Source organism: Corylus avellana, chromosome ca7 (assembly GCF_901000735.1).
Source record: "Corylus avellana chromosome ca7, CavTom2PMs-1.0".
Lineage (NCBI taxonomy): Eukaryota > Viridiplantae > Streptophyta > Magnoliopsida > Fagales > Betulaceae > Corylus > Corylus avellana.
In genome coordinates, this window is record NC_081547.1 from 27,871,079 (window position 1) to 27,890,564 (window position 19,486).

The 19,486-nt window shown below is 38.4% G+C and overlaps 3 protein-coding genes across 3 annotated transcripts; 1 reads left to right on the top strand and 2 right to left on the bottom strand.

Annotated features, from left to right (window-relative positions):
- Positions 1-1,744: 1,744 nt before the first annotated feature.
- Positions 1,745-4,328, top strand: LOC132187467 (thylakoid lumenal 15 kDa protein 1, chloroplastic). The gene is made up of 7 exons (XM_059601786.1): positions 1,745-2,010; positions 2,110-2,205; positions 2,313-2,385; positions 3,196-3,257; positions 3,524-3,605; positions 3,902-3,962; positions 4,041-4,328. The coding sequence occupies exons 1-7, from the start codon at positions 1,762-1,764 to the stop codon at positions 4,090-4,092; spliced, it is 675 nt and encodes a 224-aa protein (XP_059457769.1). The 5' UTR covers positions 1,745-1,761; the 3' UTR covers positions 4,093-4,328.
- Positions 4,329-4,817: 489 nt separating this feature from the next.
- LOC132186465 (ARF guanine-nucleotide exchange factor GNOM) lies at positions 4,818-11,156 on the bottom strand. Its single transcript, XM_059600445.1, has 3 exons — positions 11,050-11,156; positions 9,154-9,978; positions 4,818-9,052 (listed from the first exon to the last, which is right to left on the bottom strand). The coding sequence occupies exons 2-3, from the start codon at positions 9,886-9,888 to the stop codon at positions 5,372-5,374; spliced, it is 4,416 nt and encodes a 1,471-aa protein (XP_059456428.1). The 5' UTR covers positions 9,889-9,978; positions 11,050-11,156; the 3' UTR covers positions 4,818-5,371.
- A 3,543-nt stretch (positions 11,157-14,699) lies between these two features.
- LOC132187649 (uncharacterized) lies at positions 14,700-19,050 on the bottom strand. Its single transcript, XM_059602036.1, has 3 exons — positions 17,850-19,050; positions 15,695-16,240; positions 14,700-14,932 (listed from the first exon to the last, which is right to left on the bottom strand). Exons 1-3 carry the CDS (start codon positions 18,669-18,671, stop codon positions 14,825-14,827), a joined length of 1,476 nt encoding a protein of 491 aa, XP_059458019.1. The 5' UTR covers positions 18,672-19,050; the 3' UTR covers positions 14,700-14,824.
- Between the last annotated feature and the right edge of the window lie 436 nt (positions 19,051-19,486).

Sequence of the window (19,486 nt, forward strand, 5' to 3'; positions counted from 1 at the left end):
ATTTTAATAGTCACATCATTTTTCCTTATAGAATTACTCAGGATAAAAAAATCTTTTACATGAAAATGTTCAAATGATCCTAGTGCATAAGGAATACTCAATATTATACTAGATTTGAATCAAAATTTTCGGATCAATCTATATTTACACTTTAATTAAATTTTTTTTAAGTTAATTATCAAATAATATATCATAGATAATGACATATCATTTGAAATTAATTGTTTAAAAAAAAATTAGAAATTATAACATTTGTCATGTGCCATTAGTAGTAGAGCCCAGAGGGTTTAGAATTGGGTAGATCTAATGGGAAAGGGTGTAGAGAAATAAAAAGCAGCTCCGAGGGTTTCTTAAGAGGTGGAGTTTCTCTGGCTGTCTAAGAGAGAGAGAGAGAAAGGGAGGGAATGGTGCGGTGGTTTGGGCGGGCGTGGGGTAACGTGCGCATGAGGAGTGGGAACACGTCACTGTCCGCGAGTCCCGACAAGATATCTATTGCCTACCTCTGAAACATCACCGCCAAAAAACGAGCCACCCGCCAGCCTAGCCCTCCCACACTATGACTCAGTCTTCTCTCTATCTCAACCTTTTATGAAATTTTGCTATTACCAATGCCACTGCCCGCTGGGGTAAAAGCCCTGCACCTGAGAAGTTACTTGTTTTTTTTCTCTCTTTTCCGCCTGCAAAGATATATATCACCAACAGCTTGGCAGGGTTTCAGTTCGGTTCAGCTCGAGAAAAAAACGAAAAAACCATGGTTGGGTTTCAAAGCTCTCACTACCGCTGCTTGCTGCTACACATCAGTTTCAGGTCTGCAATTAGAAGACACCTAATCAATGAAAATGAGATGATTGTACACAAGAATTGACCCATGTCATCAACATCCTCAATATGTTGCTTTCATGCCCTCTTTACTCAATTGGCGTTCAACTTATTAAAATATTTGTTTTTTCAATTATTAATATGTATCTCCACATAATTGGTGAATCCTTTCCTACCCTTTTCATTTTATTTTGAAAGCGATAGAATCATTTTAAAAAGTTGGTTATATGTAACGGTGTATATATAATATATTATTATTAATATTGATATTATGTACACGGTTAGGTAAATTCAACACCCTCCCTTTCTGAAGATTGCACGACATAGAAAACGAACCAAAAAACAGTTTCACCTTGTTACGCAATTTAGATTTCTTCTTTATTTTATTTTATTCATATTCTCAAATGCATACTCATCAGCCCAAATCTTTTCTAAAGTACACCCCCTTTCAAGCTTCATATGCTTCCACAACACTTGGGTCAACCAAAAAAAATCTCAAGGAACACATGGATGCCACATTTCCCCATGATTTTTAACAATAATATCCATACCCATCATTTTCTTTTATTGGCTACTCCTATCTATAACATTCAAATTTCAAGACAGGGATGAGCATCCATCAATTCTCATTGTTGTCATTTCACCAATCCCATTTTGGTGGTTGATTTTGTCAAGGCTTGAAATTCAAGATTTCGTATATTCCACTAAACCGGCGATCAGAATATCACCAACCATTACCAAATCCGTTGACAGCTAACAAGTCTCTTTCCAACAAAACCCATCGAAGAGTGGGCCAACTTGACCCACCAGGCCCATACTTTTACCAGCCCAACCATGAAGGCCCAGAGCAGCATGAAACACCACCACGTGTCGCAAATTTAAGCTTTATCCATAAATCTCCGATAAAACGGCACAATCACAAAGTACTTTTGGTCGTCCCCAATGGCTCTTCTCCTCAACGTCTCCTTTGCCTTCAAATTCCCACCAAAGCCTCGCTCTTCTTCCTCTCTCTCCCGCTATCCTACGCCCCAGATAGGCACACTGCACATCCCTATTCATTCTCACCCAAAGCGCACGTTAGCTTCTCCAAGTCCGATCGTCGTGTGTTTGGGCGAATGGGTCTCCAAGGCAAGCCTGCTGGCTGTCCTCTCCGCGTCTCTGTTCTTAGCCGACCCAGCACTCGCATTCAAGGTAAATTAACGAAATTTAACTACCCCCACAGTTATTACCCGACGGTAATTCCCTTGTGTCACTTTTATTTCTTACGTGAAAGTATGGTAATTTTGGAAGGGTGGAGGTCCGTACGGTCAAGAGGTGACAAGAGGACAGGATCTGACTGGGAAGGATTTTAGCGGCAAGACATTGATCAAGCAAGACTTCAAGACGGTCTACTTTTCAATTATTTATATATGTTTTCTTTTTCTTTCTTTTGTTTTTTTGGTTTAATTTATGTGCAATGTATTTAAATTGGTTTTATTTATTTGTTTGTTCAGTCTATATTGAGGCAAACAAATTTTAAAGGCGCAAATTTACTTGGTGCAAGCTTCTTCGATGCCGATTTGACAGGTATATTTTTTTTCTTATTGTTTTCTTGTGCTTATTGTGGGTTTTCCTTTGGAAAATGTTGCATGGTGCATACAACTTTAGTAACATATGAATATATATGATGATATAAGCAGGGTGACAGTTTGGATACGCATCCAAATGAGTGTTGTTAAATTGATATCTGAACTTTGAAATCATGCATTTTTAATAGATTACTTGTGATTCTCGCCTACATTTTTGCATGTATTATAAGGGCATGTCACTGTAATTGTAGCGACCTAAAAGCAAAGCTATACCCATATCGCTATTATTTTAAAATGACTAAGAACATTGTTAATTGAGCTCTTTATACTCGTGCTTATAAAGTCACGTCTCACTTAGTAAGGAAGTATGTGGAATTTAGCACCCATGGGGGGTGTTTTTTTTTTTTGTTTTTTTAATGATATATCATATATCCACTCTAAATGGGCTAATCATCTTCCCAATGTGGGACTAGGGTGTTTCAATCTTCTCGCTTAAATTCCTGACGTCTTCATTAGGGATACGACGTATTAATCATATCTACATTATCACCCCAAAATGAATAGTCAAGTTGTAATTGGACCTCTCTAGAATTGCTTATAAAGTCCAATTTCACCTAATAAGAAACTGATATGAGACTTTGCACTTAAATTCCTTTATAATCTACTCGCTTTATGGCTAATTATTCTTATGTGTTAGGAAGTTGAAATTACATTGATGGTCTATGTGTTATATAGTGACAAACAAATTAGCCTTTTACTAAATTTATAATAATTATCTAGTCTCCTCTCTTCTTCTTTCTCTCCCAAGGTGCTGATCTTTCAGAAGCTGATCTCAGAGGGGCAGACTTTTCCTTGGCAAATGTGACAAAGGTAATTTTTACTCTATATTGTGATGCCTGGTTCTATTCAAAGGAAATACTTCTTCAACTCCTGTAATGTATTATGTACGGTTTATGAAATGGGGTTAGCTGCCAATTATATAGTGGATTATGCCCTTCTAATACATATTTATTTGAAACCTATGAAGTTCCTTCGAATGTTTTGTAAAATCTGATAAGTTTCCATGATTCCTACCTCTTATAGACATATAGATTCACCCGATGTTCTCTTATTCAACCAAGTAACACTTTCTGCAGGTGAACTTGAGCAATGCTAACTTGGAAGGTGCACTTGCTACGGGCAACACATCTTTCAGGGGATCCAACATTACTGGGGCTGGTACGTTGAAACAGTGCTTTAACAAAGTTTTCTGGGAATTGATGTTTTTAAGGGAGTTGATGTCAGAAGTGTATGCTCTTTAGTCTTTTACAAAATCAGTTTGTGCGGGTAATCAACCCTAGGAAACCAACTATTCTTTTGGTTTTGAAGTGGGGGTGTAGGCTAATGAAATGAACCATTGTCATATTTTCATTTTCCTGGGACAACCAAGCATGGTTTACATGCTTCTTGCCTTAAATGGAGATTTGGTAATTAATCATTGTTTGTTGTTGCTGATTTGCCTTGAATGTGCTCAGACTTCACGGATGTGCCCTTAAGAGATGATCAACGTGAATACCTTTGCAAAGTAGCAGATGGGTAAAAAGTTAAGACTTTTTTCTACATTTGCCTTCTAAAATATGCGTTATTCACAATTAACCACAATTTCGTTATCAGGGTGAATCCAAAAACTGGAAATGCAACACGCGAGACACTGCTTTGCAGCTAGTCTTTCATTGCTGCAGTATCACAGTGTATAGTTTATCAGAGGGGAGCGGCTTTGCTGTGTCTGGAAGAGATGCGGCTTTCATTGGAGTTGAGTTTGACACTTGATTTGCTGCGACTATTGTAATATGTTGGCAATAATAGAGCATTATCTAGTCCCTCCATTTATTTATAAGGCAACTGTATAATATACATTATAAAATGAATATCTACTATAAATCAGAAAAAAATTTCTTTCTTTTCTTTGGTCCTCTTTATTATGTACCATCTAATGATTAGATAACACACATGATAGGATATTATTTGCAGTATAACGGAATATGATTCTTAGGGCTCCGCTTGGTTATGACTGCCCTTTTTGGCCGTCGGTAAACAATGAATATTTCAGGGAAGGATTTTTAGCAATTTAACAATTGGGGCAACACGTGAGAAAAAAAAAACTCTACTTGCCTAAGTAGGTAGCCGGCCAGCCCAAAGTATATTTGGGTATGTAAGTCCTATATAAGCTCTCTCTCATAATGTGCTTGATGAAGATCTCTAACCAAATATTTGCAAATTGTTGAAAATTTCAATCCGAATATTTCACATGTATAACTGTGTAGTGCTCGCTGCCCACCTAATAATCACAAAACGACCACTCTACAAGAGAAAAAACGTCCAAAGCTTAATTCACTGACAGCTTGCAAGTTTTGGGATGCTGAAGATCTGTTTACCCCAAAGCAGTTCACGAAGTATCAAGCCGAAGAACGCTTCATTGCCATGCTGGGTAAATATACTGCTTAGAAGTGAAAAGTAGCAATTTTTAAGTTATGTACATCAATGAGCAAGCCGATACAAAAATTACACGAGGATTTGACTACATTTCTCGGACGAATCCGTTCCTTACTTCCTTCCCCTCCAGATTTTCAAATAACCAAAGAAAGGGGGAAAGAAAACGGGTAAATTCTCGGCTTAATTAGCATCCTACTAGAAGTCTAGAAAACTATAATACCACACTTGGAGAAACCCAGATTTCTATGCCGGAAATGCACAACAAGAAGGTTTCCTGGAGGCAAAAAATGAGAAGGAAGGAACAGGAGCTGGAAAGAAATGAAGATGAGTATCAACAAACTGACCAACCTGCCTGGGGATTCGAACAAGGGCTCACTTAAGCAGCTCCAACCAAATGAAGATATGGTCTACCAATTTCTGTAAATTCCAATTACTTAATAGAGATTATCTACTATAGTAGCTTCTCAGCGGTCAAGATCATGTGTCCCGGCAGCCAAAACACTGTACAATAACTAACCTCCAGTCACAGCACCTTCAGAGGTCACGGTTTCCTTTAATGGAACAGAACCTGTTTCATCAGATACAGGACCTCCCCCTGTTTGACCTTGCTTATGGTGTAATGGCTCCGAATCTTGATCAGGGAACACTTCAGATTGCAATGACAAAGAAATGTTATTAACATGTAGCCACGTCAGTTCCCACAAGCTATCTCCACCTAATGCACTCCTCTGCACAAGCACGCCTCTTGTTTTCATATCAAGCAAAGTTTTCTGTAGAAGCTCGGGCACAAGCTGCTGAAGCTTGTCGCTTTTCTTTGCCCTAACTTTCACCTTCATATATTTTTCCATTCGGCTGAGAACACCCAACCATAGTTTGCAGAATGTAGCTAACTGTGAGAGGTCATTGAGTAACTGTAAAAACACTTCTGACAAGAGTTTCATGGCAAGGATGAGCGTGCCTTCCATGTTTCTGAAGTCCTTTTGGGAGTGTCCCAGTGCGATATCGTGCAAGTCATCAAGCATCGTGAAGATCACCCCATCAAAACACTGCGACCACAAACCATGTGGAAGGTGGATCTCATCCACTCCAGTCAAGCACTTTTGCAACGACAATAGAGCATGATTTCTAACCTCCTCTCTCTGGTCCAGACAAACTTTTCTCAATCCCTGCACAAGCCTCAACCACATCTCCCCAATATCCTGAGACATTTTCACAGTTTCCTCCACCCCCATTGCTTCCTTGGCCTCACTTGCCCACCTTGCTAAACAATTAACAGAACCCGCCATAAGATCCAGTGCACGCACAGACCTTTCTGCCTGCCCGACGCGAGACTCAGCAAACTGCCTTGAAGCATCGACACAAAGCAAATAATTGGCTGGCAACAAGTGAGCTCCATCAGACATTATAAACACTAGTGCATCAAATCCTGCTTCAGAAGCTTCAGGGTGCCGAGCCGTGAAGGAAAGTAGGGATGTAATTGTGCGCCACCCCAATTGGGATCTGATGTGAGAGGCATTAGCTTTCACAAGACGACTGACTTCCTGAGTAATTTGCTCACAATATGCGTCAGCAACCCGGGCATCAAGCTTTGAAACAAGTTGTAGTGACCTTAAAAGCTCATCAGCAAGGTTCTCTTTATAGGGAAGCAGCCGTTGGCAAATCCGGAGGAGTCCAAAAACAGCCTTCTCTACCAGGGCACAAGGCATAACAGTAGACTGGACAATATTGGATATGTGCTCATAAACACCCTGCCAAAGAAGCACAATCCTATCCCTGTTATTCAGGGTGATAGCAATCAGCAACTCCAAGCAGAAAACAGCTGTATCTTCGTCCTCAGGAGAGCTGTTCCCTTTCTGAGGTCGCCCGGCAGCCCAGATAAGTGCTCGTGCAAGCTGCAATAGAGATTCAGCATGCAGAAACTTGCTCTCAGTAAATATGCTGTCAATGTGGCACTTTTGAATTGTCTGAAGGGTGCGTTGATGAGCTGCCAGTTGTTGTTCAGTAGGTTGGGATCTTGGCTCCTCCGTGTCAAGAGATAAGAGCTGACTAAACCTGCCCATCAATCCAGAGGATCTCCTAGGAGTACCCATGGATGGCATGTGAGCTGAAGATAAAGAATTTGGGAGAGGCTTCCCGTGTCCAGAGTCACCAGAAAGCTCTGATTCATCAGCTGCATCACTGGCCACACGAGCTGGAAGAAGACCAAGCTTGTGCAATCTTAAGATGCAATCCAAAATATTTCTCCAACCTGTGCGGATGTAATCACCATACCGATTGGCAATAGTGAAAACTGTCACAGTTGCCATTCTTGCTTTCGTGTCATCGCCAAAGGCTAGCACAGGTTCTTCGACAGATGATGGATTCAAGAGGGTTGTGAACTTACAGAGAGACACAACTAGATCATCCAGTACATCTTCAAGATGATGGCATGCTGAAATCTTTGCAACTGCTAAGAATCCATCAATACAAGTTTGGTAAACCTCTTCATGCTCTGCATGATCAAATACCACAGAGATTGCAGCAATTGTTGGGCCTGACATTATAGCAAACATATCGTGGTCAAGGTAGGCTCTGGAATCAGATACAATGAATGGAGCCGTCTTTTTGGATTTGTGCATTAGATCAATCCACCGGCTTGGGGTCATCTCCGGAAAACCAGAACCTTGCTCTGGGGTTGTGCGGATCTCATTCTTGCAAATTGAGTGGTACAACTCTATCAGGAATTCTCGAGGTAGATCACTGCCTCCGTTTATGTGCCTATTATTCCGGATGAAATCCTCTTCTGTCATCTTTTTCTTGACCTGTACATTGTGCTGATCTGTATTAAGCATTATGAGCGAATACGATAATAGCAAAGCAGCATCCTTGTTAGCTAGAATCTGTGGTGACTGTTCATAGTATCTCTCCGAGAATGCCTCAAGCACTCTTTGTATCTTTTGTGATTCTCCAGGTAGTCGGAAAGTTTCCAAAAACAGCCGCAGTGCAGTATCCAAATTCATTTCTTGGAAATCAAAAGTCCCAGCAAATTCATGAAGAACCTGAACACAAAACTCATCATGGTTTCCCAGGAAATCACCAACAAGATTCTTATCCAACCCAGCAGTGTACCTGAAAAAGCAGGCCACACTTTGGGGGTCAAGTTTGTCAGGCAGGAGGTGTGTTCCTTGGAGGAATTCCAGCCCTTTCTTGGGGTCACGATTAAAGTGATCGGCTCCAATCATCAACCTTCTCTTGATGTACTTCCTTCGGCGGACAAATGGAACCCAATGACTAGGATCACTGTAGTTGTCACACTTCACCATCCAAAATGGAGTATACTCTTCAAGATTCACAGGAGCATGTTCTGAACCAACTGATGCGTTGCTTATCCTCTCAGCCATTCCCTGAATAACAGCAATGAGACCATCCAAAGCAAGGATGTGCATTGACGACAAAGGGCAATTCACAGGAAATGCACTCTTTGACAACAGATTAGCAAGGTCTTCAAAGATATTACTGCAAGTTATGTCACAATCTAAGTTAGCATACATCTCCACCATAAATGTTTTCTGCCTGCAGAAGTCAACAAGAGCCTCCATGGCAACCTCCTGCTGCTGGTATGAAGCCCCATATCTGCTTTGCGCAAGCCTCAAAATCACACAAGAAAAGAAAGCCTCAAGCTGTAATTTGAGTTCTGTCCGCAGATGATGATACAGATTGAGAACGATGCTGCACACCATTGAAAGAATAAGTGGACTCATTGACAAGCCAAACTGCATTAGATTACGGAATAATTCATCCTGAATCAAACTCAATAGCCTGGGGTGTTGGCAAATGGAAGGCCCACCCAATTCTATAGCTGAATTGATCAAACCCAAAGCAAAAAGAGGCACATCTTCATCAAATGCTATAGTATTTGATTTGGTTCCCATTCCCATGTGCTCAACAACATTTAACAAAGAGCATAGGAAGTGAAATATTTCCACCATGCAGGGGACCCCATATGGTTCAGTCATCAGATGCGAGTCATATGAAACAGCCTCCTTTCCGTTGCCAGGCCCAATTGTATTTTCATTGATCCCAGTTGCTACTGAAACCGTGGAAGCATTGGAAGCAAAATTTGTGGATAATGGTTGACCATCATAATCAGAACCCATGTTGCCATTCTCCACTTGTCGACTTCCCAAAGTGTACTCATTATTGAGCCCACCAATCTGCACAAAGAACAATGCATTTATATTCAGAAAGTACTATATGTTTCACAGAAAAAAGGAGATATCGCAACAAGAAAATAGGAATGCAAATACTCTAATACCTCCTGTTTAATGGTATTGGTGCCATTTACCAACGCACATTCCATGTTGTCAACATCTGGAAGGTGTGAGAATATACACCTAACAAGTTCATGCATTGTGTGGCGAGCTATGCGCTGCAACAACTCACCTTTTGATCCTGCTTGGTGAACTATTCGGAAACAAGTATTCACTATGGTGCAAACATGCTGATTACTCAACATAACAGATGCTTTACTTTTCATACAAGCCAGAAGAACCTGTAGTATCTTCATTAGTACCACTTCTTCTGATGCAGGATCAGTCACCTCGAATCGACAGCTAGTGACAGCATCAACTACCAAGTGCATAGCATCTTCAACATTTACAGTATTTTGGTCAATCACATCAAGGGTTAAAATCTTGTGGACAGCCGACAGAGCAACACCAGTGATTGGTGCACCAGTTTCATCAGACCGAATCACATCCAGAAATGGCTGTAGGTACATGGCAGGTTTGATAGAATGCCACTGATGCTGCCACAAAAAGATTTGCTTCCGTAATGCCTTCAAAGACTGAATTAGAGAGTGCTCCAACTGATCATCACCTGACATATAACGACCCCCCCATCTTACATTTCTCCTCATGACTGCCAATACAGCACCTATCTCCGAATTAATCATGCATGCTACAGTAGCTTTATTAGAATAGGTGGCCTCACAGTCCTCAGGTTCCTCCTCAATTGCATTGATTCCAGCTTGCAGCTTTAGACGCCCCATCTTTGAACAATATTTGTTGTATAAAACCTACGGTCTTCCTGTATACCAACTCCTATACAAAGAAGGTAGAGGAACCTAGCCAAAGCAAACCTACATAGAGAAAACCAAGATATAGTTATTAGAAATTTTCACATGCCAAGCAAGTTGAATGAAGTGAAACAAGTACCAAAGAAAAAGCAAACTACAATAATGTACTGAACATACCAAAATTATTGAGAATCTATCAATATTGTTCCGAGGAAAAAGTGTACCCAACTAGTAGCTCCTTTATACATAAAGATGTAAAACAAAAGCTGTGTCCTGCTAGCTCAAAATTTCAAATCTAGCTGCCTAATGTTATTTCTGCCAAATCAGTGCAGATAAGCATTAAGGCTTTGCACTACACACATAATCTCCACTAGCAGATACCTGTTCGAATGCCCACACTGCATTTTCATTACGTGATTGCACTTCTAGACACTCCAATGTCAAGGATAAAGCAAAACGGTTAATTTTGTACGGTTAAGCTGTGCAATAACAGCTAAGGACGAACTTCCATTTCATTGAACCAACAAATAACATTCTCAAAGTGCCACACAATCGCAGAGCACTCATCAGGTATTTCTCAAGCCTAATGTTTGTCTTAGTTACTTACACATTGTCATCTGAAGCACCCAAAACTAAAAGATTTCAGTCATATCCGCAAAATTTTACCTAAATTCCTAGTGATCTCAAAAAGGAACCCTAGTTTAATTATAAAAGTCAAATCCTCCTACTTAAAACGAGAAATCACAAAGAAAAAAAAAATACAACACACAAAGTTGAGATCCAACTGAACGCCAGGCGAGTTGTTATTTCAACCAGATCATAGTCAATGAACTAAGAAAAAGTAAAGTAAACGACAGATCCTCCGTCGTTAAGTGGCCTGGAAAATGCAGGAAAAGAAATTGAACTATATACTAGCGTTTAGCTTAGTTCAAAAGGGCAAAATTTCTCATTGCTGAAAATAATACAAAATCAAGTAAAATTAAGATTCGAAATTGCATTTTCTTTTGGACGTTAATAGGGAGGCATGTGAAATTATCAACAACAAAAAAGGACTAGAAGAGAAAACACAAAGTGAGAACAGTTGAGAATGGAACTGCGCGATAACTGTAGAGATGATCGGGAAAAATGGCGTACCTTTGTAGATCCAAAGACTGAGATTTATCCGGGAACTTTGGGGTTCCGAGCGTGGAAAAGCGACGACGACTCTGAGACAGAGCGAAAGAATGAAATTACGAGGGAAATTTTGTGGAAAAATCCCTGAAAATAGTTGTTATTTCGAAAAGCCCCAGATAAATGGTTTTATATCTAAAAAGGTATGGGGGAAAGTGAAATGTGAAGGAGTTTACAATGTTAATTATTTTAAAAAATAAAAATGCAAGTATCTTAGAGTCTGTTTGAGATTGTGTTTGAGAAATAGAGTTTTTAAGCCAAAAAGAGTTTTGAGGCAAAATCTTCATTTTTAAACTTTTGCTAAAAGTGTTTTTTTGGCAATTATTAGGCTTTTTGAACCCTTAAAAACGCTTTTAATTTTTTTACCAAACAAGTACGTTTTTCTTTAAATGAGTTTTTTGAATATTAAAAGTACTTTTATGCCATTCAAACGCAATCTCAAGCATGTCATATAAGCCTTTATAACAACATTAGTGTGATAAGTAATATAATTTTCAAAAATTCAAATGAAATGGATTAATTAAAATTTGAAGTTAGTGCATCTAAAGGTATATGTGAAGTTAATATTAGCGCGTCTGTGGCATTATCTACACACATTTTTAAGTTTACATTTCTTAATGTGGCACTAAAAATTACTATTAAATTTTGAATTCAAATGTGATTTTTAGTGACGGGAGCGTGTGAGTGAGATTGTGTAGCATTTCTCAAACTTAAATCTTGACAACTAAATAAATATTATCAATTTTATTTAAAATGAAAAAAAAAAAAAAAAATCCTAGTTCACTTGGTAATCATTATTGAATGTGAAAATGTGATTGTATTTTTCTGTTTTGCCTACCCAAATTCCATTAACCGGATATAGGTTACTTATTTTGATTAAAAATAAAATAAACAGTGGATTTTTAGAGATAATCTAGGTTTCCCTCCGGCGTAAGTTTGAAATTCAATTCCCTCCATGCTTAAGACCGTTATAATCTATTAAGGGTACGTTTGGCATTACGATTTCAAAAATAAAAAGTACGATTTTAAACCAAATTGCATAAAAATTGATTGTTTGGAATTCTGTTTTTAAAAACTTGCAACTTGAAAATAGGGCCAACTCAATGTATTTGAGGGCCTTAGGTGAAATTTTGAAGTTGGACCTTATTTTTTTTAATATTTAAATATTAATTAAATAATATTTATTTTGATAATATTATTATTATTTTCATTCTCATTGTTGTTTCATGACTTTTAAGTTTAACTTTTAACTAGTTGCCCAAAAAAATTGATGTGGCATATTTGTTTTTTTGGGTTAATTGGTCTTATTTTACAATTGGCTTATTATATTATGGCCTTATTTTAGAGGTCTTAAATTTTTATGGGAGAAATTTTTGGGCCTTATTTAAAAAAAAAAAAAAAAAAAGGCCTTAATTTAAAAAAAAAAATTTAAAAAAAAAATTGGGCCTTATTAAAAAAAAAATTGGGCCTTACTAACTGGGGGCCCTAGGCGACCGCTTCAGTGGCCTAGCCATTGAGCCTGGCCTGCTTGAAAACATAGACTTTATCGCACATAAAGTGTTGCTTTTTTGAAAACGCAAAATAAATTAAGGTTTCCAAGGAAATGGATAATCACTCTTAACAACATGATAAAAAATGGTATGACTCCTTCATTCCACCCTAACAATAACTCTTAATGAGGCATGTGTGTCATGCTCTTTCTCCTCCATTGTGATTAAGATAGATCAAGGAATAACCTATCCTACAGTTGGCGGGTCATAACATGTGTTTCTTTTCCTTTCAGTTTTTATATTTTATATTTTATTTTTTATTTTATAAAATCTCTGAAATTCAAGTAGTTCATTTAGTAATTTGCAATGTAAATTTTGATCAAGCAAGATCTCAAGATGCATGACGTGATTTAGGGTGTGCTTGGAATTGCGATTTCGCAAGAATAATCTGCGTTTTCAAAAAATATCGCAAAACATAAAGTATTTGCATTGCGATTTAAAAAGCACTTAATCTAATATATATATATATATATGCGATTTCTATAAGTAGGTTAGATAGTGCTTATTTGAAGAAAAAAATGCGAATTTAAACCAAAATCATGATTTTGCATAACAAATATTCGATAAAAAAATATTTTTTAACATGTTTTACCAAACGCCTTTGCAATTTTAAAAAGTAGCGATTTTAAAAACACAATTTTTAAAATCGCACTTATTAAAACAGCAATCCCAAACAGATCCTTAGTAGATTTTGGCTAACAAATATATTGCAGTTATATCTTTTTAATTTCGTGTTTATCATGTGCTATTTGTATCAGTCCTATGAGGTGATGTTGTAAGATGGCAATTTCAAATGCATAAAGTTATTGGGACATGGAATAAATTATTAAAGTAGGGTTAATAATTTTCGATACAAGCCACGAATTCAACATGAATGCAACACGAAATTAGCAGGTTATGATTGAAAGGTTTGACCCATTTAATTAAATAATTTGGATTATAATTAATCTACATAGTCTTATTCTTGTATATCGACACGACCTAAACCAAAAAACGGCATTTAGAGTTAATAATTTTTTACATAACTTGCAAACTCGACACAAACTTAATGTAAAACCATTGGGTTATGATTGATTTATAATTTTATGTCCATGTCTCAACACGACTCAAACCTGACATACTCATGTGCTTCTTTATCTAGACAGACCTTTTTATATTATTTTCTCTTTATCTTTTCGCTTCTCTCATATATGATGATATCGCTTTCCATTTCTCTGTCTTGGGTGGTTCTGCATATCTTCATAAGAAATTAATCAAATTAAAAATGTGAATTACATGCTCTAAGTCTAAGGACAAATGTTTATACAATGATGTTGCATGTCTAACGTCGGATGTGAGGTACCTGCATAAAGGTCAAAGGTTAAAGTGACATGTCGACGGTGATGACAAAATCACTTCTAATGCTTAAGTTAGTAAAAGTAGATTTCATAAGGTGTAAAATTAGAATGTAAATAAATAGATTTGTTAGAATTGTGTATATTTATTCACGGTTTGTTTTACTTTTGTAGAAATTGTTTGTCCTTAGTTATTAAGCGGGCCTGGTAAGAGGATTCACACAGAATGTGATGTATCTTCATAATTTAATTTCTTTTTATGGGTCTTGAATTCGTCTGCCTTCCTTCCTTATCAAATGGGTTTTGAATGGTAGGTCATTTACAAATGGTAGGTCATTTAAGGCTTGTAAGTTGTAACTTGCTTTCTCTTGCGCAAGATTGTCAATAGCTCTATGATTTTTGGTTGGTAAGTTAATAATTAGGCGAATTCTATTATTTATAAGATTTATTATTGTTTGGAGACATGTACAAGGAGAGTGGTTTTAGTATGTGCGCCGCTTGGTGCGCTCGGGGCATGTACCAGCGGGCCTTCAGCTGGACGCACTAAGCCTTCCTACATTTTGAATAAGCCAACAAATATCGAATTTAAAAGAAAGCTTTGTTCATTGTAAATTTGTACATACTTTTCTCAGTTAGCGCACGAAGCTATAGGGCCATAACCATACTATGTGGTCCGTTTAAACAAATTCTGTACACACTTACTTTAAATGGATTGCAGAAGAAAAGAAAACGAAAGAAAATTACCGCTCTACTTCATTATTTTCTCTGCATTAACTCACTTATTAAATTAACTGCATATATATATATTTACACAAGTGAAAACCCTCTTTATAAGCACATATAAAATTCCTACATCTAAATGGTAATAGTTTCCCATGGTCTGCACTTTCTAATCCTAATTCGCATGCCGCTGCTCTCTAAGGTTCCACGATCCATAATCTCACAACATTGTCTACGTGGTGCCTGTTTTTGCAGTAAAATAACAAACGGTCAGTCCACCATTCCTTGCATATATAACTCTAGAAAAGAAATAAATATGAAATATTATAATAAGTCTATTGATGGGAAGAAGTTCGAATGGACTGAATCAAACTCAAATTATGTAAATATATTTTCAAAGCTAAAAGCCTCAATTCTTATTTATCCTCTATACCACCGATCCATTATCCAAACAAATTACCATTATTTCCTATAAGAATAGTGTGAAAAGTAGATCGTAAATTCTTGTTATTAGGTTGTCTGAGTAACTGACAAATTCAGCCAACTTAAGAGAGGCCATACGATGCCTACCTGTATCGGGTAGCCTAATAACATAGGATTTCAATCCGTTAAGAGTAGGGTTGTGGATTCAAACTCCGTTGAATGCATGATTTTTCAATTAAAAAACAGAGTTTTATGAAGTTTCACGCGTTTTGATATGATTATCTAAAGTTCAAAAACTCTCTATTTTACTCATCGAACTTCTAATTTGTTGTAATTTACCTATTCCGTTAGGATTTATCATTAAATCCTAACAGAAATTATGAAAAATATTAAAATAACCTCAACTTTTCAGTTTTTTTTTTTTTTCTTCTTCTTCTTCCTAATAGAGTTATTTGTGTGTATCAACTCAAAAGCTAAGTCCAAATTTTCAAGGAAGAAAAACATTCTTTTTTTTTTTTCCTACTGTTATATTTCTTAAGAAAAGTTCTAATTAGCCTATATGAAAAGTTTAAGGTTGTCTACCTTCTTCCAATGCTCTGGGTCCATCTTCATTGAGGAGACTCTAATGCTCTGTACTGCCATTGCACGGGCATGATCTGCTGTATCACAATTCTTCCCTTGGTTAGCCACGTACCTCCTATAAGTAGTCACAGTTCCACTCTTCCCAACCTCCTGAACCTTGTCCAAAAAAAAAATAACAGGCTGTTCACATGGGTCAGAACTCACGGGTCGGGTATTGAATGTAAAAGGTCCATCCTTCCAAGTCCGCCATGTCTTGAAGGTCAGCAGTGGCGTCTGCAAATCCTTAGCCGTCAAAAACGATGTGTAAATCTGAATGGTGTATCCCCATGCAATCGATACCGACCATTTACGCCTGTGGTTGTAACAAAAACTTTGCTGCAGAATTCGGGTTGGGTCAGCCCGGTATGCATCCATGAGGGACTTCACGGAGCCTATTTGGGTCTGGTTGGGGAAAATAGGCTTCAAGTAATCAAGGTGGTGGAGCGACAGGAGTGGGGCTTGTGGGTGTGCTGCTAGAATGCCATACGGGTCCTCTCTAATGTCGAACTGAAAATTCATAATAATCAGCAGGGTCATATACCTCATAGCAGAAGGGTAGCAAAGACTTAACAAGTCCACGTAATTTGGGCTTAAGCTAATTAATCACCGCGATATAATTTTTAAACAAACTTAACCATATTGACAAAGAATGAGAAGAAAAAAATTATTTTCATAAGCATATTATTTTAAAGCAGCAAAATCACTTAATATTAAATGACAACAAAATGGCGAGTCATATCTTACCACTAATTGACATGACTATACTAGGAATAGAGATTTCAACAAATTTGAGAATGCTCTTATCTCAGACAACATACCTCCTTATTCAGTTGGGTACAACTCATAAGAACTTTTATGTTTGTTAAAAATCTAACTCCCAAGATAGCCGATGGTTCGGTCATTTCTAATGGTCACTCTTTTTTCCTTTTTTTGATTTTTTTTTTTGTTTTTTTGTTTTTTCCTATATATTTGTCATGATTTGGGCTTCATGTTGACCTAATTAAAGTTCTTTATAAGGAGGACAACTAAGTGTAAAAATTATGATGTGAGATGTCAGACAAGGAAATTAATAAACCAGACTTTGGAAAAAAGTATGGTCTAGTGCAGGACACCTTTTGCGAAAGTAGTGGAGTTAATTGATAGTACAAGCGGACCAAAGAGACTTTAATTTTATACGGTACCGTTCGGTCTTGTTATAAAACCTCCTACAAGGCCATAAATGATGGAATAATTCAAATTGCGTACGTAGCCAAAGTGCTTAAAATGTGTATGGTCATCATCAACTAGCCCATCCAACAAATTAGTGTGGAGATTCAACTTTCAAAGTGGCACACCCAACCCCAAGAATCAACAAGTTAGTGTGGAGACTCAACTTTCAAAGTGGTACACCTAACCCCACCAATACGTACATCTTCACCTAAAGCTTTCAAAGATTTGATTCTATAATGCAAATTGAGTCTTATGTAAGAGCAGGATCTCGATCTGCTTGAGCAGGATTTCGTAAAAAGTTTATTGTTCAAACAACGTCATCCGACCCTCGCATCTCCTATAATTAATTATAGCGAACAAAAAAAAAATTCCAAATCTGGAGATGAGGAGATCCAATGATCCTACTGCATATTATGCCATTTGACGACCTTAATGATCCCCCTTGATTTTATCTTTCTTTTTCTTTTTCTTTTTCCTGATTATGGCATACTATGATTACAAATATTTATAATGGTTGTAGACTTGTTTGTTAAACCAGGGAAAAGAAAAACAGTGTTGTTTACTTTGTGGCTAATATGTTGGATGACCATGAGACATTTTCCTCAACACTTTCATGAACTTCTGAGGCTGTTTTTTAGTTCAACTAAAACTTTAGATGATAAAATTCTCAATGGACACCTGCACGATATTCACCGACTATTGGCTTACTGCCACGTGTGACTAACTCCGGTATTAACGAATAACGACACGTCTGTGTTTTGAGGCCCTGTGGGTCTTTGCCACGTCTTAACTAATTGTTCGAATGTTTCAGATGAGTCGCTAAAATCTTTGACTTCACACGTAGCAACAACAAATACGCTCTGCCACGTATAAAGGAAATGCAGGCAAACAAACAAACCGAACGTACCTGGTGGAACCCACGTAGTCTGGTGAGAGGCACACCGATCTCGCTCACACATGCCCACACCCTCTGATCAGAGCCGTAGAACTTGTAGTACCTATCGAGACAACCGTCGAATATTTTGACCAGCTGGGCCGCTAGTGGGTGACTGATGGCAAACCCACCGCCACCAAAAGCCATATCGTACGCGTGCAGCGCGTCTTGCTCGACACTCTCGGAGTTTCCGCCAATGTAGTACATCTGATTGTGATCGTAACTCGCTAACGCCGAAACCAAATTCTTAGTGAAGAACACCGTATCATCGTCCCCCATCACGAACCACCTCACGTTCGGTAACCCAAGCTTGAAACTTTCCAAAACAATTCGGGCAATTCGAACGGCCGATTGAGAGCTCGAGTACTTGAACCGGGTCCAGTCCTCCGAGACCCGGTACGGGACCGAAAAATCGGGCCGGGACACGTTTGCATCGGGCTTCTCGTCGAGCCAGACGAAGCCGCGGGTGGTGTTAGGGTGCCACCAGAGCTCGCTGTAGCGGCTCCGGTCGCGCCACGTGTGAACCGTGCCGGCGAGGCCGAAAAGGAGGTGGGAGATGTTGGTGGGTCCGGATTTCTGGTCCGATACGTTTGGGGACAAGCGCTCCGGGAAGGAGGGCCACCGGCTCCGGGTCGAGAACGCCGAGTGCAGAGCGAGTGAGACTGACGCGACGAGGCAGACTAGGAGACCGACTCGCATGAAGAACACGAAGATCTCGGAGAGTTTTTCTGGGAAAGCGAAGAATTTGGAGGATTTGAACGGGTCGTGACTCGTTTCGGAGCGAGTCTGACTCATCTTCTCTTTGTTTTATTCCCAGCACGCGTCGAACTCCAGAAGAATCTTAATTTATGAAACTGCCCTCTGAGCAAAAAGTTTTGTACTTACGTCCCAAATTGTAATTTCCAAGGACCCAAAGAATCTGAATTGTTGAGACTACCCTGGGTCACCGGAAAACTTTTTCATCTACGCCCTAAGCCTTCCAGTTATTGATGGAAAGTTAATGTCGGATCCCCGAAGAACTCTGATCGATGAAACTGCCCTGACTAGCTGGAAAAGGAGACTCTCTCACAGGTTCCCTTGGTTCTCTTGGGGTTTGAGGAAATTCATTATGATAGTTCCTCGGCATTTTTGGTTCAAGAACGGAAGGATACGAGGGGAGGGGGGTTTTCGTAAAATAAGAACTGAACGTAAATACCAAATATTTTCTTCATTTTTCAATTCCTTATATATATGTACGTGGGTCTCGGCTTTTAGTTGGGTCATGCAGATCGGTGGTAAAGTCCGCCATTCTCTGGGTTTTGTTGATGGATGGAGATTGTCTACAATTTTCTGTCCACAAACCAGGGGGCTTCAAATTTCAGGACCTTTTGTGGGACTTCCATAGGGGAGCCCTTATCAGAATAGGGGGACCATATAAGCCCCTCACTAAAAATCCCCAATTATAGGGAATCCTAAAATCCATCCATCATTATCAAAACGACAAATTCGCATTTGATGAGTTTTACTAAAAAAATTATATCTTCAGTTTTGGATGCTGGATTTGAGCAAGTTTGATGGTGTTAAAAAGCTAATTCAAATATCTACAAAGTCATATTTCAGGAGGTTTGGCT

Coding starts and splice junctions, on each gene's coding strand:
- LOC132186465 (XM_059600445.1), bottom strand. CDS start 9,888: ATGGGGCGTCTAAAGCTGCAAGCTGGAATCAATGCAATTGAGGAGGAA. Junction 9,053..9,153: donor CCAATACCATTAAACAGGAG/GTATTAGAGTAT, acceptor TTCTTTGTGCAG/ATTGGTGGGCTCAATAATGA.
- LOC132187467 (XM_059601786.1), top strand. CDS start 1,762: ATGGCTCTTCTCCTCAACGTCTCCTTTGCCTTCAAATTCCCACCAAAG. Junction 3,606..3,901: donor ATCCAACATTACTGGGGCTG/GTACGTTGAAAC, acceptor GAATGTGCTCAG/ACTTCACGGATGTGCCCTTA. Junction 3,963..4,040: donor CTTTGCAAAGTAGCAGATGG/GTAAAAAGTTAA, acceptor TTTCGTTATCAG/GGTGAATCCAAAAACTGGAA.
- LOC132187649 (XM_059602036.1), bottom strand. CDS start 18,671: ATGAGTCAGACTCGCTCCGAAACGAGTCACGACCCGTTCAAATCCTCC. Junction 16,241..17,849: donor GACTACGTGGGTTCCACCAG/GTACGTTCGGTT, acceptor ATGAATTTTCAG/TTCGACATTAGAGAGGACCC. Junction 14,933..15,694: donor ACCCAGAGCATTGGAAGAAG/GTAGACAACCTT, acceptor CTGCAAAAACAG/GCACCACGTAGACAATGTTG.